The sequence below is a fragment of the Phaseolus vulgaris genome, chromosome 9 (assembly GCF_000499845.2).
Source record: "Phaseolus vulgaris cultivar G19833 chromosome 9, P. vulgaris v2.0, whole genome shotgun sequence".
NCBI lineage: Eukaryota > Viridiplantae > Streptophyta > Magnoliopsida > Fabales > Fabaceae > Phaseolus > Phaseolus vulgaris.
The window spans coordinates 23,350,805-23,375,408 of NC_023751.2; the positions used below are offsets into that span (position 1 = coordinate 23,350,805).

Here is a 24,604-nt window from a genome sequence, read left to right on the forward strand (position 1 = left end):
ATAAACATGTTGAATGTTTTAAATTTTAAAACTATTCAATACTTTTTTGCTTAATAAATAAAAATATAGTAAAAAATGTTGAAAAATTTAGAATTATTCTATTGCAATTAGAAGAAAATGGCTGATGTTCCAAAAACTAATAAAACTAATAGGGCATAAACCAAATAATCCAGATTTCATAAGTAAATTTCCAAATTTGATCTTTTATAAATATGATTTGGAGAATTAAAGTGATAATACAAATGTTAGAGATTAATTATGGAAAAAATACAAATAAAAACACCTATAAAAAATTGCAAGAAGATACATATTAGTTGTGGAGGAAAAATAAATAAAAAAATTGTTAAACATTTTGGTACAAGTTTAAAATGTAATTTTTATAACACTTTTTCACTTGAACTTCAAGTGTGTTGGGGTATCATAAAATTTAAGATTTTGAATTTTGAATTATAAAAATAAAAAAAAGTTACCTTTATCTTAAAATATTTTTTTTAACAAATTTTTTAAAAAACATCATTAAAATAGATGTAATAAAAAGCTTTATATTGAAATAAAAAAAAATTGATGAATACCATATTTCATGGATTGGTTGGAAGAAAAAGATGTAGCTTTTGGGACAGACAGCTCTCATGGCGGTGCAAGTCTCTTGAAGGAAGTAAACCGCCGTAACAGCCAACCTTAGATTCTCTTTCTGCCTATTTTCAATTCCCATAATTATTAATAGTAATAATTTCTTACTTAATCTTTTATGTATTTAATTAATTTAATTCCTAATTGTAGCAAAATTTAATGCGCAAACCCTTTCTTATGTTCATTTACCTTATTCTCTGCAAGCTAACAATTTGTCCACAACCTCAAAATACAGTGTCCCACATGCGAATTTCACAATCATCATATTCCAGAAAAGGTTAAAGTTAAGAAAAAAAGAGAAAAAGCAAGAGAATTGGCACTTGATCTTCTGTGAAATCAAATGCTGAAGCTCTTTAGGGCCTATCAGTGTTTTCTCGCCTTCTTCCTCGTCATCTCTATCGTTGTATCAGTTTTCACAGGTGCTAACTCTCACCCCATAAGATCAAACCCCTCAAAGTTTTATTTTTTATAAGGTTTTCACTCTACTTGAGTTTCAATTATGTTTCTTCGAGTTGTGGGTTTTGTTGTTGTGCCTTAATTCAGATCTGAGACTAGTTGAAGTCGTATCGCGATTCAGTTGGATGCTGAAGAAGTTCTTGTTTTTTGAGCTTGATTAGATACCCGTTATGTTTATGCTTGCTTAAGAGGATATAAAGATGGGAGGAATGGACAGTAATTTTAATTTCATAGTTCACTGTCTCATTTCAACATTTTCTGTTTTTTGCCCCCTCTGGAGTATAACCGTTTTTTCTTTCTTTCTGGGATTAATAAGGGTCATACAGATTGTAGTTCTGGCTTATTTTCTTCAATGCTTTTTCTTTTGCATGATATTGAAATTGAGTCATATATTCTGAATATTCGGCCTCTTGATTTTTTTTTTCAGGTAGTCCATGACATACTCTTTCAGACTTCGATTGCTATTGTGACATGATGACATTTTTCACTTTGGACTGAGGTTAATTTTCTTGAAGGTGATTTGATATTGTTACAATTTATGAGTGTCGAGATAGCAGTTTTTTGTATATGGTTTTTCAATCACTATCCATTTCTCCGCAGATATATTGTATATGATAATATGATGGTTAACAGTCTGATTGATATGAATCTCTAATTTTTGCTTTGTACTTGCTTAAAGACTACCTTTTAACTAAAACTATGTGATACTGGCTTCTCAAAGATCTGACAGATACAATACATATTCTATCATGCTAATGCTATTCATACAGCGACAACCAAAAGGCCAAGCTTTTTTTACACTGCATGAGATCAAAGGACAGTATAATGTTCTGTTGTAAATTATATATATGCATAAACCACTGGCCTCTAAGTTCTTCTGAATGGTTTTGGCTGTAGTTTTTCTGGGTCTTCTGTCATACAATTCATAGGGAAAAAAATTGGTTCTCCATTTTGTCTTCAATTGTTGTTATTTATTTAAAGCTATCCTTTTTTTTTTTTTTTTACATTTGTATTTGTATGTCTCAAATCTTTATTTTACGGTATCCTTTTTTCTGAAAATCTATCAGAAGAAGGCTTTGTTTGTTTCTCCATAGCAATAGCTGGTAAACTGTCGATTTTAATTATTATCTCTTTGTTGTCTGTTTGCCTCTGCTTCTGAAATATCTTTAACGTTTTATATGCTATTTAATTTTTAGATTAAAATCTAGAAAAAAGATGGCAGCTGAGCTAGTCAATGGTGCAACAAGCGAGAAACTGGCTGAAACTGATTGGACAAAAAATATTGAAATCTGCGAGCTAGTTGCTCATGATAGAAGGTACCCACAACCCTTTTATATCCTTCTTCAATGTTTGCTTGTTTCTGATTGAACAATATGCTTAAACACTGGGAAATGAACAGTTGGTGCCAATGGTATTATTGTATCACCTGAGACTAAAATCATTTAAATTTGTTAATATATAACTTTTTATGTTTCAGATTTTGACTAAGGAAACTGTGTGAATGCGCGTGTTTTTTATTTTTCTTTGCATAGGAAACGAACCTATGATCTTTTACCATTTCCACTTGAGCTTTGCTAAGTGGCTAACTGTGTGTTTAATATTGGAGGATAACCCTTATGAATGATCATTTTTCTTTGGTGTTGCTGAAATTGATTGCAGGGTTCTTAGGAATCAGTTATTTTTCATTCTAGGTGCACCTTTTTTTATTTGATTTTTTTTTTCTCAAAAGGAAAAGTTGTAACCCTTCAATTAGTTGGTGAATAACTGATATCTTATGCCCAGCATAATTGTTATGTTGTTAAATTAGCTTAATTGTGTTCAAAGTATCTTATGATTGAAATCTTGAAGAGGTTTTGAAAAAATGAAACAACTAAGTCTTAAAAAAATGATCAAATCCAAAGGAGTTCTTAATTTGCCATTTAAGTTCATGGTTCTTGTTCACCACCATCTTGGCTTGATTATCTTCACTTAATTATGAACGTAGATAAATATGTTGGATTGTCAGGATAATCCAAACATTGCTTCTGTTTTTAACTATCATATCTTTTGAATATGCAGGCAAGCTAGAGATGTTGTTAAAGCTATAAAAAAGAGACTAGGAAGCAAACACCCTGATACTCAACTTTATGCTGTCCTGGTGAGTAAAATGACTTTATTATGAATTTAGTTACTCAATTTTTTTGTGTGAATTTCTAAAAGTTTTAACCTATGCTGAAAAACTTGTATAAAGATAGTTTGAAACCACATAGTTTTCACTGTATCTGATACAGAGAAGCTTGGTTATTTGACTTTCTTGTGTTAAATATTTACATTTCTCGCCTTCGTGTTCTGTAGTATTGTACTGAACCATCTTTGATCTATTTTGCTTTTCTAGCTGCTGGAAATGTTGATGAACAATATTGGAGAGCATATTCATGAGCTGGTGATTGATACTGGGATTATTCCTATTCTAGTAAAAATTGTGAAGAAAAAAGTTAGTTTTCTCCACGAAGTCTTCTGTTATTTAGCATTGTCATTTTTTCTTAACCTCACTTTTTTATTCTGTTTTGCTCTCTGGTTGCAGTCTGATTTGGCTGTGAGGGAGAGGATCTTTCTCCTACTAGATGCCACACAAACATCCCTTGGTGGTGCATCTGGAAAGTTTCCACAGTATTATAATGCATATTATGAGTTGGTGGTAGGTACAAATTTGCGTACAAAACCCGAGGACATTCTTATGTTTTGATCTGGATTCATTTGATTAATAAGCTGTGCTTAGGCTGTTGACTAGGCAAAGAAAGTTTATTTAAACTTTATGATTTTAAAAGTATAAGAAGAGACTAGCTGTCATTTTTCAATTAGCAGCAATTGAAATTTTACTTGCTTATTGGAAGGGTATTTTTTGTGTTCATATTTAGAGTGGATATATGATATATGAGCTAAGTGATAACTCCGGGTAATGATGGTCAGGTTATATTTATATGGTAGTTGCTTATATAGTTTAGAGTGCATTGTGATGACTAAATGGGAAAGGAATTTTGTGCCATGGTGATATGCCCAAAGGGTCGCAAAAGTACATGTTGGGTTTTGTACATCTGGTTCAACCTTGTGGCCCATGTCCAATGGCCTAAATAGGAATGAGTCTGCATTTGATGCAAGGTGTTACACTTCAAGAGTTGCGCTTTAGCTAACAACTTTAAACTTTTAGTATGGTGGTAAACGCTATTGATCATATCATTTGGTATTTTGTATTAGAGCTCGTACATATTAAAATTTCAAGTTTGATATGTTTCTACTTATTTCAAGGTTCTTGGGCAACTGTTTCTTAGAGGGAGGGAATGGTATGTGGAGAAGGTAGCATGGGTATATGTTTAATTTTAAGTAAAGTTCAATAATAGCTTAAATAAGTACTGGATTGCATCTGATCCAAAGTGCTACATGTCAAGAGTTTTGTCTCAGAGACATTGCTGGTTCAAATACTAGGTTCAACATGTTTGTAATTATCTCAAAGTTTGAGGGCGAACCTTGGTCAAGCTTAAGGTCTAGCTAGAGTTGCACTTCTATTTGCAGTTTAAGCTTTTAACATGATGGTATGCACTCTTGGTCATATAAAAAGGGGCATGATTGATGGTGGTGGTATCATTATATATTAGAGCTCAAGGCATGGTCTGCAGATATGGTGGGTAGTAAGCATTTCCAGTGTCACACATTGTTAATTAACTTCTCTTTATTTGTTACCTAAAGTATGAAGTGCTGTCACTTTCCTAGTCCTTTTTGTACATAATACAAGTAGTTGTTACAAAAAAAATGGTTGCTGGGGAATATATTTCTTTTTCCAATACTTGTCATTATAATTTATATGCTCTTTGAACAATACTAAACCCAAAGTATGACATTGGTTTTTTTCTTTTTACAGAGTGCCGGAGTGCAGTTTTCTCAAAGGGATCAAGTGGTCCAATCAGACCATCCCAGTTCACAACCTAATAGGACTAGTAATGTACCAAACAGGGAGCAGGCCGCACCTAGACATGAAGCGGTTTCTCAGCAAGCTGAGTCCCAGACTGTCCCTGAATCTAGGTGACTTTTGCTTCAGCTTTAGTGTTCTTGTGATTGGTAGGATCTTTAGAAATCCTTCTCTAGATGAACATTTAAAATGATTTATTATGGCAAGAAGAATTATTTGCTTTAGTTATAGGATGGAGACTGGGATAAAAAAGATTTAGCTAAATACGAATATTTATGGTTAAATGAAATGAATGATGAGAGTTAGTTTCAAAATCTTCTTTTGGGTGATTTTTTTTTTTCCTTAATGTTTTTTTAATAAATTTTTTCTCAAACTCTTTGTTCAGATCTCATTCTAGTCTACTTGTATTTTGTAGCATTATTCAAAAGGCTAGCAATGCATTAGAAGTACTAAAAGAGGTCCTGGATGCTGTTGATGCTCAAAATCCTCAGGTGACTCCCAGCCCGAGAGTTAGTTTAGAATCTAGAAATAATTACATTCTAACTATTGCTTTAGCTTTATAAATGTTTTCTTTTGTAGGGAGCAAGGGATGAATTCACCCTAGATCTTGTAGAACAATGTTCTTTTCAAAAGCAAAGGGTTATGCATCTTGTGATGGCTTCTCGGTAGGCTCCTTGAAATTTCTCCTTTCTAACTTTAATTTTCGTCTATAGAATTTCCGTCTTTCTCCTTTGAGAACTTGACATTGCTCAGACTTCAGAGGATGGATGTTGATGCCTTTGCTTCTAGTCTATTGGTAGCCCTGCTCTAAGATTTTTCCTTTGACACTCATCCTATACAAATTAGCAAACCCAAAAGAAGAAAGTTGTTTAATAATATAGACTCATACCCACTCTACCTTACACGTCTTCAAAGAGCGGAAGACCAGAACCTCAGATGAACATGTGCATGTAGACTTTATATGGGAAAGCCACAATGGATGTACATATACTCATAATAAGAACATTTGTAGTTTTATTAACAAACAAGTCATTGAACATTTCTACTCAGTTTGAACACACTCAATGAGTTGAGTAGTTAATTATTCCTAAACTAGAATAACTTTAAGCTAGAATTTTTTCCTTGTACTTTCCTAGTGTTTATATATTTGCGTATGCACAACCCAGGTATTTATTAGCATTATATGGTTAATTTGTTCCATAAATTGGTTTTGCTTTGGTCTTTTGCAGAGATGAAAGGATAGTTTCTCGGGCAATTGAATTGAATGAGCAACTTCAGAAAGTTCTTGCAAGACATGATGACCTTCTTGCTGGCAGAGTTACAACAACTGCAACTCGGTTTGACCATGAGGAAGGGGAGGAAGAAGAGGAGCCTGAACAGTTAGTCCGAAGGTGCATTCCCTGTTTTTGGAATTCAATTTAGTACACTTTTGTAATGTAGGATCATACTGAATTTTCAAAATTCTTTTCTCTCGGTATGGCTGATTCCTTGCAGATTACGTAAGGGAAAGGCTTGTGCAAGACCTGAAGATGAGGAGACAGAAACCGACATCCCTCCCTTGGGTTTACTTGGTGAGAGACTCAATCGTCCACTAATACGACCACTCACAATAGAACCGCAATCTCGAGATGCTGGAACTCGATCTCCACCTGTTGTGATCCTGCCATCTCGTGAAGCCGACACTCACACTCGATCTCCACCTGTTGTGATTCCACCGCCACGGCCAAAACAGAACGGCGATGTTCCGCATCATGTGGCAATTCCACCACCACCTGCAAAGCATGTTGAGAGGGAGAAGTTTTTTCAGGAAAACAAGGATGGGTCTAATTTGTCTGGCCACATTAGAGGCCTCTCCTTGCATAGTCGTAATGGCAGCAGCTCTCACAGTGGAAGCTTTGATTTTAGTGAATGATCTCTTCACAACCGGATATTTATATTTTCTTTTCATTTTTGTCTACATTTGGAGTTGGTATTATTGAAGCTGTGAGGGATTGGTGATTTCTCATTTAGTCTTGATTAGTATGGAGATGGGAGGGAAAAAAAGGGAAACCACTCTGCTTCAGTTTACAAATTACTTGTAATTATATTATCAGATTATGTGCCATGATGGTGTTTGAGTTTCAGGTGCAAGTGTTATAACTGATAATGTTTTTTTTTACTTTCCCTGATTTCTAGAAGCTACAGTTTTTCTTCCCATGGAACCATTTTAAAACCTTCAAACACCACTTTTACTTGTTCGTACGTGTGTTTTTTTTATTTCACTAAAGCGAAATCTACCTTCACAACTAGCTACAATTGCTTGCTTACGTTGCAGATTTGTCTTTTGATTTGATGTGCTATTTTATTATAGATATTTTAAATTCATGCAGAAACTAGCTGTGATAACCGTAACTCATTAAATCGAAGTAAAAAGTCCCAACAAAATGGAAAATGGTCCAGTTAATTTTTTAATTAAGTAATAGTAAAATACTGAAAGCATTACAAAATGAATTTTAACTTTTTAGTTTAACAAAAACAATTTTGAAAAAGCGATATTCTCCTCCCCCTTATCCTATTATTTTAGTTAAATTTCCACTTTATTCCTTGGTTTCCATTTGTTATCCTCCAAGCTTACTCTATGTGTTAGCGAAGTAGCAACTTTAGCATTACTCTTAACTCGTATCTTTTTCTCATGCAGAGACTTTAAACATTTGAAAGCCCTGCAGAAACTGTAACTTTCCTAAAATACATAGAGTACATCTGTAAACAGTAATGTTCATTGAAGCTGGTAAACTGACTCAGATGAGGCAATGTCCGTTTTTTTCCTAACCTTTCTTCTTTAAGTTTTGCTAGACATGTCTACATCGGCACTTGTGTCTGGCCCAGGTGCAAAGAAATTGAACAAGAATTTCATTACCTTTTACAGAATCTCTTCTGTAGATCTTGGATAACATAATAATAAAACTGCCAGTGTGCTCAGACGAGTTCACACTTCACATAAGAATTTGTTATTGCCTTTGCCTCAACTGATCATCGACTACAGCCGAGTAGTTTTCCAACTCATGTAAGCCAGTTTTCAAGTTTAAATACATACAAAAACATTGTGTAGTATACACATTTTCTCTCCATCCTCAAATACTGTGCCTAAACTACATTTGAGAACTCCTGGGTCCATGCCTTGGATCTGAGAAGTATAATATGATGCTTAAATAATGGAAATACAAGCAAAACTGAATGGTTTTAAATTGATCCACAGTCAAGACATTTTTACACTACTGTAATCATGAATTAACACAATGTAAAGTGTAGTTTGACTATGATAAAAACTACTCGAAAACTGTGTTAAGAACAGGATTTTACTGTAGTATAAAAAAGCCATGTACTGACAAAGGATCAAAACTGAACTCAAAACTAAATCCTGTCTTTAGAGGGCACGTGGTGAGGCTTCATTCACCTAAGTGAGGGCCATATTCCGACCTGGTGCAGCAAACCCTTGTCTGTAGTGACTTCAAGAAACAAAATAAGAAGCACAGCCAGCATTGCTACTCTTCCATTCCAAGTTTCAGCACTTTTTGTCCAACCCCATTCCCACACTATAACTGGTGGTGGCAACTCCTTGCGTTGTGTATCATATGCTGCCAATAACTCTTCTACACTGCCCAGTGGAACAAGGGACTGACAAAGAGCAAACTTTCAATCAGATCACAAGATGTAACTATATAGCTACAAAATATATTTCTTTAGCCCCTTTTACAGGATTACAACTATTGGGACTCGCTTCACTGGTGCTTCCAGTGACATCTATCTTTTTTTCACAAACCATCCAGATTTCTATCTAGAATATGAAACATAAATTTATATGGGTGTTCAAAAGAGTAGTACCTGTCGAGCTTCAAGGTCTGAGGCTGCCAGGGCACCAACATACGGGAGACTCTCAATGACAGCATCTGCCAAATCAGAAATGAAGGTAGGTTCACATCCTAGAGCAGGAACACGGCCCCAATTTTCTATACCAGATTCTAGAGCCAATTCTTTGTACTCAACATCAATTTCTTCAAGAGTTTCAATGTGCTCACTGACAAAGCTGTGAATTAAGCAGGGGTTAACAGTGTGCTTTGGGAGAAACAAAGAAAAGATATGGCGAAGATAGAGACAGATAGAAGTAAACTAATACCTAATTGGAACAGCCAGCAGACTTTTCACTCCCTTTTTTCCAAGTTCAATTATTGTCTCGTCTGTGTAGGGTCTTAACCATTCCACTGGTCCAACTCTACTCTGTTACAATATTCTAGTCAACTGTTAGAAATCCAGAAAAAGAAATGTCTAACTCTAAAAGAAGTGTCCAGCTGTAGGGTATCAAAAGATGGTATGTTTGAAAACAGATGGACTAATTGTAAAGAAATTCTCCCAAGGAGCTTTCTTTTTGCGAGCATTGGTGAACTTCATGAGCTATTTAGAATATTAGCCTAGTGAATCACTCAACTGAGAGAATTTCCAATTATGGTTTGGCTCAGGACAATATACCATCCTTTTAGTAGAAAATCTAAAAAAGAATAAGTAATAGAAATCAAAACTTAAAGAGAATCAACTGCTGAAAAAAAAACAAAAAAGTATTCACCTGATAAGCAAGGGTGTAAGCATTAGTTATCTTTCTTGTCTCGAGTTCTTCCATGATCAAATCCACACATTCCTCCATTTCAACCTTGTATGGATCACCAGCCTCTTCCACATAGGCAAGAGGCACCCCATGTGCACTGAAGAATATCCTGACCTGCAACAAGCATGAATTACTTGGACTCATGCAATCACAGAAACTAGAGCAACTATTTGAACTGAATAAATAAACACTGAATTCTGATTTAAGTTATAGAAATGATCTGGTTCTTAAGCTAAATTTGAGTACATTGTCAACAAACAAGGGTTTCCCCCTAGCGAGTTTTCTTCTTTAAAACACTGGAAATGACAATCTGACACCTTAATTTCTCTTTACTAGTCTATGACACAACTTATATATCAGTATATTTGGTAAATTATAACCTATGTCTGCCTAGTCCGAAATCACTATTAAAGTTATTGCCTCATAACTTATTAATGCAGAATTATAACAGCTTAAATCAGATTTTGGCTTATCAATGTCTCCCAGTACAGAAGCAGCCTCGTCCTCAAGGCTAAAATAAGGAAACTGTCCTTTGCAGTAAAACATTTAAGTTTGGTTCCATCAGTTAAACTTTGAAATTCTCTTTGCTCATTGTCATCTCTTCTCACAAAATAAGCACTCTTAATTTCCTTTTAGAACACCTATGAAGTGGCCCAAACGGTTAGCCAAAAACCTTCTTCCCTCCTTCTAGTCTGCCCATGATAAGCTAAATGCCAAGTGCCACAGTTTATAAAACACAAATTGTGTAAATTACGAACGCAGAACTTGCACCTATTTAAATTGTGTTTCATTCTGCCTGGTTTCACACTTAAAAAAGAAACAACAATGTCAGACCAATTGTTGAGCACACAAGAATATTGAATTATAGAAATAATTTGGTTTTTAGGCTAGATTTGAGGACAAACATCATCAGATACAAGGTTTCACCCTAACAGGTAGTTTCCTCCTTCAAAACACCAAAAAGAACACTGATGACTTAATCTTGATTATCTTTTTAAAAGTCTAGATCACTATAACTGTCACATCATAACCTACAACTGCCTAATCCCGAATTATATAAAAGCAACTACCTAATAACTTCCTAATACAGAATTATAATTGCCTAAGTCATATTTTGCCCTATCAAACTAAATTTCAGGAAATATATTTCTCAGCAATGCCAAACAAAGATATAGAGTATAACAATAGTTGTCAACAGAGCAATTTCAACAAAACAAAGTATAATATATCTTAAAAGTATGATGAAATCAAGTATAGTTAGTTTGTCAATCTGTTACCATACGGTCAAATTTGAATTATCAAAAATGTCAACGAACCATGCCCTTTTTTTTATGTCATTTAAATTTAAAACATTAACAAAATGTTGAACCTCCTCAGGGCAGTCAAAACTCTTCAGCTCTTTTTCAATTAAATTTGCCATTGCCTTTATGTACCCTTCGCGTTGATACCATGATGGTATTACTGTGTGCTGCATGTTGACTAGATACTCATCCTCTCTGAAGAACCAACAATAATTTGCAAATAACAGCACATTAGATAGTTTATGTATTTGAAGTATAATAAAAGAGATAACAATTTGTTTTATAGTAATCACCGGAATATATTCTCCAGCAGACGTAGGCTTGAGCCACTAGTCGAGATTGAGAATTGAGGATAAAGTGGAAGAACAACAAGCTTTGTAATTCCATCCCTTTTAATCTAAACAATATATTTTAAGGGATAAATTAATTACAATGAGAGTAGTCAAGAAATCACAAAAAAGATAAATGCTAAATATGGATGTAAAAGTTATCATGATTTTAATAAAATTTCATGATTCCTTAAGATTTATTTTAAATACTATTATCATTTATTCTTTCTTTGCTAATCAAGCTTGATCTTTTTAACTTGTTTACAATAAGCACAGTGATCTCCTTATGAATCAGAGCTCAATACTTTTGTTCACACAAGCATGTGAATGCGTGCTCACTGGTGTACAGTATAAAGAGACCAGGAAATATCTCAGGCTAATTACTGACAACATTAGTAAAAAGTTTAGAAGTCAGAGTTCAGTTGGTATTGGCAAAGACATAACTTCACAAGGATAAAACACATTGGCTGCATGGAATCTGCCAAATAAATGCAATATCAAAGACAATTGCTTCAAGCAACCCTTTTAAATGTAGCAAGCTTTCTTTTAGATTTCGATGCATGCAGCTACATCTTTTAACTCAGATTGAAGGACAATAACAGGGAAGAGAATCCACCAATGGCATGATCATCAACAAATTCTTTTACATCATGAACTACCTGCTCAATAGCTTCTTCAGTGAAAGGATGCCAGTAACGCATTCCAACATACACATTAGCTGGGACATTCTTTTCCCAAAGAGATTTCTTCAACTCTTCAGCCTGTGAAGGAGCTCATTAGATGAACCAGGACTACTAGGAAACTAATAGAGTCAAACAAAAGTACCTATTTAATGGAATGAATATGTAACGTGTCCCATAGCATTATAAGTTGATTGTAATATCTAAATGGACTACTGAAATTTGCAAAACTTGATTGTATTAGTTGGAAAAATATTAAGGATGAGGTGATGGTATAACATTGTCCGAGTTAGTAACTTAATGTACTTACAGAAAAAAAAACTACTCTAATATTAGCCACTTATATTAGTTATAATTTATAAATACTATTGCTAAATAAAATTGAAATGCACATGACAATGATTTCTTGAAATCTCTTTGCAATTTTTTACTTCTATGCTTTTCTTTCGGTTTACGTAATCTGAAGCAGACCAAATTGGCAAGAGACAAATTTCATGTCTGGTACATATACACAGCTCAACTCCCTCTCAAATATAATCAGTTCAACTTGTGGAAATTGAAATTGAAAGTATCCAATGCCTAATTACAAATTTGACTATGAAGTATGTCATATTGGAAAATAAACAAGTGATAGGAAGAGTCATGCCTGTGCATCAGTCATACGTCTGAGAGGAGAGCCACCACCGATTGAAGCATAGCCTTCTTTGCTTTTTGGGGCCCTTACAATAGATACAAATTGGGCCAATGGCTTTTGAAGAAAACTAAATATCCTTGGCAATCGTATTATGTCCTGTGTGATTGTACATAATATCTGTTAGTCAGTTATTCTGGTTTACCTTTCTGTTATTCGTTATTCACCTAGCTCTTATCTACCTATTTCACCTAGCTGTTATTTACTTTTCATGTTCTGTATATAAACAGCTCTGCTCATGTAGCTCACATAGATAATAATAATTCTTCTGTTTCGATTCTGCTATCTTTCTAAAATGGTATCAGAGCAATTCATTTTTTTTTCTTCTAAAAATATCAAACAATAAGGAATTGATAGTTTTGGGTTAATCTCAACCTAAAGGAACTGAAGAATAAAAAATGACAGCTGAAATGCAAAATGTATAAAACCAAGTGTATTACCGGGTCGGCAAAAAGGTTAAACAAAAAAGGCTGCACATCTTCTAGAGTCTCTGGACCTCCAAGGTTTAACAGTAACACTCCAATCTTATCATCAATAAGACGAGTGGTATCAGAAACACCTTGAGATGTAGAAGTTGCTAAAGATCCTACTGAGAACTGTTTGTTGAGTGATTGATTAGAAACCAGGGATTGTGCTTCAGACCACCATGGAGAACATCTGGACGATTTGTAATTTTTCAAGGGATTAGTGCTAAAAGAAGCCTCTACATGAGCTCCAAAGCAGCGAATCTTCTTCTGAGAGGTACAGATTGTCTGTGGAAACAACCTATGAACATAAAAATAAAAATTATACACATAAAAATGTTCGGATGAAAGTCTAGCAGTTTGCAGCTTCAGGGCAAAAAACGCAACAAAAATTTAAATCATGCTCATGAGCACTCTGCAAAATTCTTTTGTTCATGGACAATAAACTTGAAAGGGAACAAAGAGTGCTTGATTCTAAGGATATTTCCTTAGGTAAACCAACCATGTAAGTAGTAGTTTAAACTCCACTCTACAAATAAAGCTTAAGTAGCAACCATTACCATCCAAACAATAAAGCATTATCTTGTAGACCTGCATCTCCGACCGAGAAAGAAATGCCATTTTCGTAATTTAAACATTGTCTGAAAACCCTTCTTATAAATGCCAGTATCAACAACTTAAATTATGAACAGGACACCCTTTACATTGATTCCATTTCAGGTCATGTTAAGAATCCGTTCCGGGAATGAAATGGAAAAGTTGTTGGATTCCCAAAACATGGGTCAGAATAAAAAATACAAAAGCATCAGAATCATGAAAAATGGAACACTTACAGAGGACCCTTGAGGTTACGAGAAGCATGAGTGAGGCATGGAGGAGGACGAAACACATGGGAGGAAGAAGAAGAAGAAGATGCTGATGATGAAGGTGCACGAATTGGTGAGTTCATAGCTTAATAGCAGTGACAAATCAGCACAGTCCAATGCTATGAGCAAGAAGTACCCAGAAATGAATATAGGGAAAAGATGATAACTTTACTCAATTCCAATTAATTTGGAGGAGAAGGTGAAAGCACTAGCAAGAGGGTAGTTGGGAGAGCATGAGATTGGAGAGAAAGTTTCATTTTCTCATTTTTCACTGGTTTTGAGGTAAAGAAGAAAATGTAATTTGTGTTGTTGTTTTGTATTGGTATAGTATATTGGTACATTAGTAGAGGCAAAGGAGGGACCCTCTTAAAGTTATGGCTGATGTTGAGAGTTGAGAGGTAGAGGCAGGTGAGACTGGAATGAATTGCCACCACTTCTTTTTTGTTTATCTTAATCTTCTTCACCTCAACTATCTATTTTTTTTTATATATGCATATGAAAATTGTGTTTAATTTTATCTACTTTTTTTATATATGCATATGAAAATTGAGTTTAATTTTATCTATAAATTTGCAACAAAGGGAAATTCTTACTTTACTTTCTTAATTCTCAGGCACAGGCTAAGCATGTCAACTTCAATTGGTGAAGATTTATTCAAGATAGAAAAAAGTTGTCTTAACTTCAGACTGAGAATGATATACTCAAATAAAATAATTTTTAAATATTTTAATCTTCTTAATTCCCAACTTTATTTCATCTTAACTTCATTTTTGGTCTGTAATTGGCTTCTTAATTAAGTCGGACATAAAATCGTGATCCGAGATACCTTTTATCTTAAAAATGGATAGATTATACCAAAATAAATCTTAATGGCCAGTTGTAAACAATTGCACTACAATTTACACATTTAAGTTTGTCATCATCATAGGTTCGTTTTGCATAACCTAAGTGGATTTCTTCCTACAGTTGCATGTCATTCTTTTAGCACACCATACTTTAAAAATATCCAAATTATCTTTTGGATTTTTTTAACATTTTTTTAATTCTAGAATATAAAATCCAGTGACTTCTAAAATTATAGAATCTAAAAGTTAAGATTTATAATTATTTTTATTTTGGAATCTAAAATATAAAATTTGTATTTTATAATGTATAATTTAGAATACAAAATTTGTATTATGAATTTTGCAATGTATTTTAGATTTACAATTTGAAACACAATCCAAAAGTTAATTATTAGGGATGACAATATGAGTCGGTCCACAATCCGAACGAATTCACTAAGCATCTAATTCGTTGATCCGCTTAGGCTTGTCCCGTATAATTCGCAGCTCGCGTGAGCCAACCGCACGACAAGACGGGTTAGTTTGCTGACCCGCATAAATAAAAAAAAGAATTATTTTATTTTTTCTACAAAAATATTAAATTTAATATAAAAAAGTAGGTTTTATTTTTAATCAGCTAAAAAAGTTAATATTAAAGATAAGAGTGAATTTAGTTTTAAATAAAATTTTACATTTAAAATTTATTAATAAAAAATAATATAAAAAAGATATTTCATTTTGTAACAAAATTTTGATAAAATACTCTCATACATACACATACATATAGAAGGAAAATATATACAAAACAAAATTTTAATTATTTTTAATCAAACCTCGTCATACATAAATGCCTTTATATTTTTTTTATCTTAATTAAATGAATTAAGACAATGATGAAATTTTAATTTTTCAACAACAGAAATATTTTTTTATAATTAATAAAATTTTAATTTAAAAAAATATTTTTCTTACCCAAATTGATCCACAGCTCGTGAACTACTTTTATGCAAGGTGAGTCAATGAAATGAGTTTGTTCCTTATGCAGGACGATCTAACCCAGTCTGTATTTTGTGAACTAAATACGAAGTGGGCTTATGCGGGACAAGACAACCCGCATTCCCACCCTTATCCAAAATACAAATTTGTATATTTCAAAATGCAAATTCCAAAATACAAGTTTTTATATTTTGAATTGTGGCAATCGAAAATTCAAATACAAAATATAAAATTTATATTCTGGATTGAATTCATAATGGATATTTTCATAAATTTCCCAGGAAGAAATCATGGAGGTGAAAGAAGAAACCGCTTAACCTAACTCATATGGGTTAGTCCTTGCAACTTACATTACTTCTTTTATCCCAGGATTACCCCATACTAACAGCAAAAACTAAATATCCTTCCTCACTACACCATGTCACCCCTGTCGCCATGCACTTTATTCTTGATTCATTAACTAAGGTGATATGTTGTTCATTTTCTCTACCTTAATTTTTTTTTTTAACTTTACTTTCTTTTGTTGTTTACTTTGTTTTTATCTAAGAGTTATTATTAATCATTCATAAGAGTTTGTGTCTTTCAAATCCTTATTGAGTTGATTGATCTTGCAATACTCTAACTATTATATAAATATATGTTATTTAATTATAATTTGGGAGTAATTTATTTTTGTGGATGATAATTTTATCCTGAAGAACATTAATCATAATATAACCTCATAGATAAATAAGTATGTCAACATTTTACATTTTTATTATTATTTATACTTTATAACAAAAACTTATAATTTCTGTGTAATAATAAGAATTCTACATCAAAAAGAGACCTATCTAAACATTTATGTCTCGCAATGATATTAAAATTAAGTCGTCTATGAATCAATATCTTAGAGAAGACCTTCTTAAACCTTTCCAAACAAATTTTACTAAGTAGGCACATGTCAAATAGACACAAAAACGAGTAAGTTCTTTATAAGTCTTATAAGTAGATGATTATCTATATATTTAATGTATTTCAATGATATTAAAAATAAGTTGTCCATGAATCAATATTTTAGAGAATACTTCCTTAAACTTTTCTGAATTTTTTTTACTAATTAGACAATATGAAAAAAAAAACACGAAAAAGAATGAGCTCTTTATAAGCCTTAAATATCAATCTTAATAACTTAATGTACAATAACAAACAATAGGGACTCGAGATTTGACCTACAAGTATAAAACTCAATCTCCCTTTATCAAACACATATGAATTAATATTCCACGATGAACCACTCTGAACATCAAAATTTACTTGAGAAGTGATTAAGTAGTTAAGTATTTTTTATTAAAAATATTATTACAACATAATTAAAGATATCTAAGTTTTTATCAATAATAATAATTAAGGAACTAGTAATAAATATTGGTATGCATTTTTTTTATCTTTAATATTAAAAAGATCCTTAAAGGTAATGAAAATAATTTTGGATGCACTTTTTGAGTATTGCAAAATCCTTTTCCCATGCATGATATACAGCAATAGTTCGCACTTCCTAGTGAAGAGATACATCTTTTTATATAGACAAACTTTATGATCTTTTATAAAAGCAAACAACTACATCTTTCTATAAAAAGAAATACAAGTTTTTCATAGATAACTTTTCATTAATTTTGAATCTCTCATGTTATCTGGTGTATAGCTACCAAGTGGATGTGAAGCATTCATGAAAACTGCATAGTCTCTATTAAAAGGAACACACATATTTGCTTTTCCCCCTATATTACTCTTGGTACGTAAGAATACTTGGTCTCTTCGATAAAGAATCTCTATTCTCTATGCACCAAGAAATGCATCCCATCCCCATATATCATCATCATTCTTTCACCATCTCCAACTTCTTCACTTTGAACTGATCGACCACGGTTCCTAGTTCATGAACATATAAACTGTAAATTAAGATGAGAGCTTATTCTACCAAATACTTCTCTTCATCCACTTCTTTGTCTTTTCACTTTCTGGCTCTTTTCTTCATAACTACACTTGTTCTTGTTTCTTGTCGGAGTCTTCTTGCTCCCAATTTCTCCACACATGTTTGTCGGAGGGGACCACCAACTTCATCCTTGGATACAGAAAAGAGAAGAGTTTCAATATTACATGATGAAAGAGAGGCTCCATCTCCAACTGCATTTGCTTCTGATAATCATGCTTCTCCAGAATTCAATGAAGTATATTTATCTCCTTCAGTCAACTTTTTAGAAGGGACCAAGTCTATTTTTCATATGATTGAACCTTTTATTTTCTTTCAATATAGTGTACCTTCTCATGCTTTCTTTTGTGGGTGTTCTTTTCTTTTTCTTATTACGTGGTTGGTCTTTAGGGTGATGAAAAGCTTGACACCAACTTTGTGCAAAAAGGTACGGATAAAGAGAACCTTAAAGGTCATAAGCACAGCAAGTTAAGAAGAATTGAAAAAAATTTGGCTAAGGCAAGGTATTCAATCAGAGAAGCTAGCAAAATTCGAAATTTGACATCAACCCTCCAAGATCCAGACTATGTTCCTCAAGGTCCAATTTACAGAAACGCCAATGCCTTTCATAGGTACATACATATATATTACGTTCTTGAAATCCTTGAAAATTTAGCAGATAATCTTACTGTACTTTAGTTTGTATTAATTATAGTAATTTGTTCACAGGAGTTACTTAGAGATGGAAAAGGTGTTCAAAGTTTTTGTGTATGAAGAAGGTGAGCCACCGTTGTTCCACAATGGTCTAAGCAAAGACATATATGCCACTGAGGGAAGATTCATAAATGAAATGGAAAAGGGGAGGCACTATCGTACTTATGATCCAGATGAAGCTTTTGTGTTTTATTTGCCCTTTAGTGTGGTTATGTTGGTCGAATATGTGTACGATCGTGGCTCCAATTATAATCTAGATCCCCTTGGCCTTGTTGTGAAAGACTACATTCAGACTATATCCTATAAACATCCCTTTTGGAATCGATCCCTGGGCCATGATCATTTCATGCTCTCTTGCCACGATTGGGTTAGTAATGACCTCTCTCTGCTTAATGATCTGAATTCTTCAATTAATCTAAGACCTATATAAAAATTCAAAGCTTCCTTAAAACAAACCCAAGTTTGTATTATTCTTTATATCTTGGACAAACTCTTAGTTGTCATATTAAATAATGACACGTGATTTTTTAGTACTATAAAGTATTTACTAAGAATATACTGCAGAACTTTAAAAACATATTCATGTATCATTGGTTTGAAAAATTTCAAAGTAAAGGTATAAGAAAGTTATTCTAAGTTTTGACCTTGTTAATGTACATTGGAATAAGTTCATATTAAGATATTTAAAAGAAAGCAATTGTTAGTCATACAACAATTGTGTGGCCATTAATATCAAGAATGTGACAAAATATTTGCTTAGTTACAACAACCCTTTATCTAACAACACTATTTGGACACTGCACAGGGTCCAATTGTATCTAGTTACGTGGATCTCTTGTATAACAATGCCATAAGGGTTCTTTGCAATGCAAATACATCTGAAGGATTCAAACCTGCAAAGGATGTGTCATTTCCTGAGATTAAACTTATGAGAGGGGAAGTCACAGGTTTAGTGGGAGGGTATCCACCATCTCAAAGGACCATCCTTGCTTTCTTTGCAGGTCACCTGCATGGCTATATAAGGTACTTACTCCTACATACATGGAAAAACAAAGACCAAGATGTGCAAGTTTATGAGGAAATTCCTGAAGGAATCTCTTACTACACAAAGCTTAGAAGCAGCAAGTTTTGCCTTTGCCCAAGTGGTTATGAAGTTGCCAGTCCCAGAATAGTGGAAGCAATATTTGCAGAATGTGTTCCAGTATTGATTTCTGATAGCTATGTTCCACCCTTCAGTGATGTTTTGAATTGGAATTCATTTTCAGTTCAAGTGGCCGTGAAAGAAATTCCCAACATCAAAAAGATACTCATGGGCATTTCAGAAAGGCAGTACTTGAGGATGCAAAGGAGGGTGAAGCAAGTGCAAAGGCATTTTATGCCTAATGAGCCCCCAGAGAGATATGATATGTTCCATATGACTGTCCATTCCATTTGGCTCAGGAGGTTAAATATCCATATTCAACATCAGTAATATCATTTCCACCACACAGTGGACCTAGCATACAGAACATCAATACACAAATCTGGAGGATTTTCATATGTAAATGATGAGGAATGCAGTCAGCAGATTTTGCAGATCTAGAAAATTGTTCTCTCTTTACGTTTAAAACCTCTGGAAACTGGAATATATTGACAACTAATGTTTACGTATAACTGATTCATCGTTATCAACATGATCCATTGCTTGGTCTTAATTTTTTGAGGAAGAGATGATAGTAACATGCAAGTACTTTTTCAATGTGATTCTAATTCTTAATTTTTAAGTGTAGCCTTGTTTTCTCCAAACGAAGGGGGAACTTTTAGGCATCATTATACAGGCTGAGATAATTGTTCACTGAACTATCCATTGAAATCATTTTTTAAATCTCTTGCAGATAAAAACAGACAATTATTGTAGTGTCATATCATTTTGAATGTAATCAAACAACTATTATTCTCATGAATAGCGATCATTGTAATACACAAACTATATTACACAAACAGAACCATAAATATAATACACATAAATAGTTGACTTGGGATACACATAAAAAGGGTGACTTCTAAAACAGTGCACAAGAATTTTGAGGGCTTTTAACTAATTTGGAATTCCCCACTTGCATGAACCTCTTTGACCCTCTTATCATACTCATCTTCTTCATCATCCTCTTCTTCCTCCACTTCTTCATCTAAATCTTCTTCACCTTCCCAACCAAAACCTTTGACCGGCCTAGATACTGGAGGTGGATTTCTGGCCTCTCCCACAATTTTCATTATCTCGTCCACACTTTGAAGGTGAAAGTTTGGATTGTCTCTCTGGTAATACATAGCTTGAGCTGATTCAGTTAGCTCCCTTGGAAGATTCTTCAAAAACCATGGGTGACTCTTAATTTCCTTAATAGTAATTCTCTGTAAACAATAAAGAATATTTTGAAGCAGTTAGCTCTATATAAGTCCTAATTCCAAATGTAGTTAATTATATTTTCAAGAGCATGTTGTTTTGACAGAAATCACATTTAAACTCTTGTATTTTGCTTCAAGGACGTGTAAAGCCACAGGAGACTGAACTAAAGACACAAGTAGAGCATTCTAAGAAGGAATGTAAAGATGTGAAAACAATAAAAAGACTTTGATAAAAAAATGATAGAATCAAATACTAGTAAAATAACTAAGGGGAAGTTTACTTGTTTTTATTTTCCTTGACAATTTTTTATTAAAAAGGTAAAAACATAAAATAAAAATACAAGCAAATGTCCCTTCAAATTTAGCAGTCTTTATATTCAAATATGAACAGTAGCCAGTCAAAATTGTACATGGCATCACCTAAATTTAAGAAGACAAGTACCAAAAGTGTTTGACTCTGAAAATCTTACACTTTGATAAAACTTCCCTCAAAATTGTACATCAGCCTCAACTTCATGATATAATGCAACACTCATGGAAACTCTCAGAAAATTAGTATTTTGAAAAGAACAGAAAAAGGTCCTAATTAATGTTCTCGCGGATAAGATACACATAAAAGTCAAAAGAGAAATGGAAACACTCCAATTATACCTGTCCAATAAACATGAATTGCTCAGTCGAAGAAGATAAAATAAAGGCTGGCCATAAACTTCCTCTTTAGGTATAGCTTTGAACCAGAAATATGATGTATTTTATCAGAAAAGTATCTTTTGAATATTTTCCATTCATTAGCAAAATGGTTTGCAAGGTTGAAAAGTAACTTTTAATACTTCAAACTATATATACTTTAGACAATAGAAGAGGCATGGAACACATATGACATGATCTGATCAGTTGTAAGGAAGTCTAACCGAATTGCAATAAAAACGTAAGTTGAGTTCCTAAAGCATTAAAACATACCCTCAATGGATTTGCAACAAATATACGAGAGAGGAGTTGTTTACAATCTTGAGATATATGAACATAATCAGGGATTTTGTATTGAACAGCCATTATACGCTGTAGAATAGAACAGGAAATCAGGGTAAGAGTGATGTTAAAAACATAAGAAACATTATGCAAATCAGTGTTGAAATGGAGTAAGAATACCTGAATTGCTTTCCTAAAATTCCTAGGATCATTCTGGTCCTCAAAGGGGTATGCTCCAACCAGCATGACATAAAGAGTCACTCCACACGACCATACATCAGCCAACTAAAACAATATTTAAAACAGAAAATACATCATAGAATCATTAATGCATTGGTTCAAAAGCAAGCAAGCATATTAAATATTAAAAGTATACTTCATTCTTGGCAGCATATCAGAAGAACAAAGCAACAAAACTAGGGATGACTAAGTGTTTAGTATGAAATCCCATTAGCCCACACCCTCAACGCATCACCGTAACAGGCTAGAAAGGTGAAGTTGAGATCCAATAAAGTCAGATACAAGGAACTCTATATGCAGCTAATATAGTACCTTCCCATCGTACTCTCGCCTAGAAAGAACTTCCGGTGCTATATAAGCTGGTGTTCCAACTGTTGATTTGGGTAGTGAATGCAGCAAAGATGACTACATCACAAACACGAAACATTAAAAAATGTTTAACAGTAACTGAAATTTTAAGCTGGATGATGCTAATTCCAATACCTTGGAATAACCAAAGTCACAAATTTTCAACCGAGGCGCAGGACTTCCATCTAGAAGGGTATTTTCTAGCTTCAAATCTCTGTGACATATTTGCTGCAAAAGAACAGCAAACACATAAGTTCTCATGTTGTGATTTTCCATAAGAGCCTGCCATGATTTCCCACAAACTTGAGCATGAGCATACCTTGGTATGGCAGAAATGGACACCGGAGATCAACTGCTGAAAGAAATATCTAGCCTGAACATTACAACCAAAGGAAAGTGAGACACATCATTGAAACAAAAACAAGGGAGAAAATTGCCAGAGCATGTGAAGCTATTAACCTCATCTTCACTGAACCTGCCAGCACTGCATATCCTCTCAAAGAGCTCTCCTCCTGCTGCATACTCCATCACAATTGCCAAATGTGTGGGAGTCAAAACCACCTGCAAAATCAACATCCCATTGCAGAAGAAAAGAAACAGCAAACAATTCATTAATGTGCAGTGCTAAGTGATCCAGCATATTAAATAAAAGAAGTAAATTAAATTCCTTGCCTCCTTGTAACGAATTATATTGGGATGCCGAAGGGACCTGTGGTTCATAATCTCCCTTGCCACGTTCTCATCAATCTGAAAATTGAAGTAGAAGAAAAAGAAAAAAAACATGTTAAAGTTTAAGCCTATCATTGACAATAAATCACAGGGGAATTAATCAACAAATAGTCAGATACAAACAAGTCTCATCGATCTTCAGTTATGCTTCAATTCAAGTGGTATCATACCATCTCTTCTACCCGTTAACAGTAAAACCACAAAAGGGTTGTGAAAAAAATCGTAAATTGATGGAAGAATTGTATTAAAGAAGAAACCTTGGGGCCACGCTCGATGTATTTCATGGCTACGAGCTCCTTGGTGACCTTGTTCCTCATAAGCCTAGCCACCCCAAAATTGCCAGCTCCCAATTCCTTAACGGCCTCGTACTTATCCATAGTGTAACGAACTAGAAAATAGAGAATCACACCACCATTCTATGTTGTTCCCCACTTTGATCAAAAGGGTATGAAAAAATCGGTGGCTTGATAGGAAGGAAGAAGGAGAGACGAAAGGGTAGGGGAATGAATAATAATGGATATTGAAGCAAAGCAAGAATTGGGTAAAAGGAATAGTAAGTGGTTTTGGGTGGCACTTGGTTATCGGTTATCGGTTATGTTTGTCAGTTGCTTGTGTCACTTTATCCATTAATAATCATCGAATGATTCACTCAGAGGTTTTGAATGAGCAGAGTGTGTGTGTTTGTGTTTTGGTCGGAATTGAATGTTCACTTCAAAAAGAGGTTTGGTTGGGACTAATAAAGTCCATCATTGACCTACCTTCCTTCCATGTTCCAACATCTCCTTCATAGTGGGTCCCTTCAAAACTAGTTCTTATTTATTTAATACCAATATACCAATATTTATTCACTTTCTTTCTTCTAATTTTCATTTCATTTCATTTCTTCATATAACAATGTATAGATTAAATTACATTAAGATGCAAGATGTATGAAATCCTTCCAAACTAAGCAAAATTAATCAATAAATATTCATTGGAACTTCATATTAAAGATAAAATTGAATCACTGAGAAAAATATCTCAATTATTTGAAATATATTTTTTACATAATATCATCAAGTATGGTAAATTATTTAAAATTTATTTATATTTGACTCCACCAACTTATTTTATTTATAATTAGGTTTGGAAGGAGTAAAAACTTTAAAATATGTTTTATGGTGTGTATATAAATGTATCAGTAAAAATATAGTATTAAAATATTTTTAGTCGAGTTGAAAAGTCGTATTAATATTAAACATTAACAAGTTTTAATAAAATACATATTATTATATAATTATATAACATCAAAAGAAATGGGATTTTTGTTCAATTGGGATAATTTGAAATATAATATAAACTTGTTTAATTTTTAAAACTCAGTCAAAATCAACTTCATATGAAGTCAGGTTAGATAATGACTTTTGAATAACTCCTTTTTAACTCTTCAAAAGTTGAAATATTTTGAATAAAAAG

At 33.4% G+C, this 24,604-nt stretch overlaps 4 protein-coding genes across 6 annotated transcripts; 2 read left to right on the forward strand and 2 right to left on the reverse strand.

Moving 5' to 3' along the window:
* Nucleotides 1-908: 908 nt before the first annotated feature.
* LOC137820956 (TOM1-like protein 5) lies at nt 909-7,152 on the forward strand. Of its 3 annotated transcripts, none has more exons than XM_068625310.1 (11): nt 909-1,049; nt 1,514-1,601; nt 2,283-2,402; nt 3,145-3,223; nt 3,461-3,559; nt 3,650-3,763; nt 4,982-5,142; nt 5,445-5,520; nt 5,609-5,694; nt 6,259-6,420; nt 6,524-7,152. In XM_068625310.1, the coding sequence occupies exons 3-11, from the start codon at nt 2,302-2,304 to the stop codon at nt 6,939-6,941; spliced, it is 1,296 nt and encodes a 431-aa protein (XP_068481411.1). In that variant the 5' UTR covers nt 909-1,049; nt 1,514-1,601; nt 2,283-2,301; the 3' UTR covers nt 6,942-7,152. The 3 variants fall into 3 exon arrangements, with proteins under 3 accessions (XP_068481411.1, XP_068481413.1, XP_068481412.1); XM_068625312.1 differs by having other exon boundaries at nt 1,514-1,585; XM_068625311.1 differs by lacking the exon at nt 909-1,049 and adding an exon at nt 1,085-1,103.
* Nucleotides 7,153-7,964: 812 nt separating this feature from the next.
* LOC137820953 (ferrochelatase-2, chloroplastic-like) lies at nt 7,965-14,448 on the reverse strand. Its single transcript, XM_068625308.1, has 10 exons — nt 13,964-14,448; nt 13,107-13,431; nt 12,622-12,765; nt 11,955-12,056; nt 11,260-11,363; nt 11,035-11,161; nt 9,627-9,779; nt 9,183-9,283; nt 8,891-9,092; nt 7,965-8,683 (listed from the first exon to the last, which is right to left on the reverse strand). Exons 1-10 carry the CDS (start codon nt 14,077-14,079, stop codon nt 8,459-8,461), a joined length of 1,599 nt encoding a protein of 532 aa, XP_068481409.1. The 5' UTR covers nt 14,080-14,448; the 3' UTR covers nt 7,965-8,458.
* A 3,234-nt stretch (nt 14,449-17,682) lies between these two features.
* On the forward strand, nt 17,683-20,154 carry LOC137820954 (probable glycosyltransferase At5g03795). Its single transcript, XM_068625309.1, has 4 exons — nt 17,683-18,026; nt 18,179-18,399; nt 18,497-18,848; nt 19,287-20,154. Exons 1-4 carry the CDS (start codon nt 17,760-17,762, stop codon nt 19,950-19,952), a joined length of 1,506 nt encoding a protein of 501 aa, XP_068481410.1. The 5' UTR covers nt 17,683-17,759; the 3' UTR covers nt 19,953-20,154.
* Nucleotides 20,155-20,388: 234 nt separating this feature from the next.
* LOC137820957 (serine/threonine-protein kinase SRK2A-like) lies at nt 20,389-23,905 on the reverse strand. The gene is made up of 9 exons (XM_068625313.1): nt 23,407-23,905; nt 23,093-23,167; nt 22,880-22,981; nt 22,740-22,793; nt 22,556-22,648; nt 22,385-22,477; nt 22,013-22,117; nt 21,824-21,922; nt 20,389-20,869 (listed from the first exon to the last, which is right to left on the reverse strand). The coding sequence occupies exons 1-9, from the start codon at nt 23,524-23,526 to the stop codon at nt 20,555-20,557; spliced, it is 1,056 nt and encodes a 351-aa protein (XP_068481414.1). The 5' UTR covers nt 23,527-23,905; the 3' UTR covers nt 20,389-20,554.
* Nucleotides 23,906-24,604: the final 699 nt, after the last annotated feature.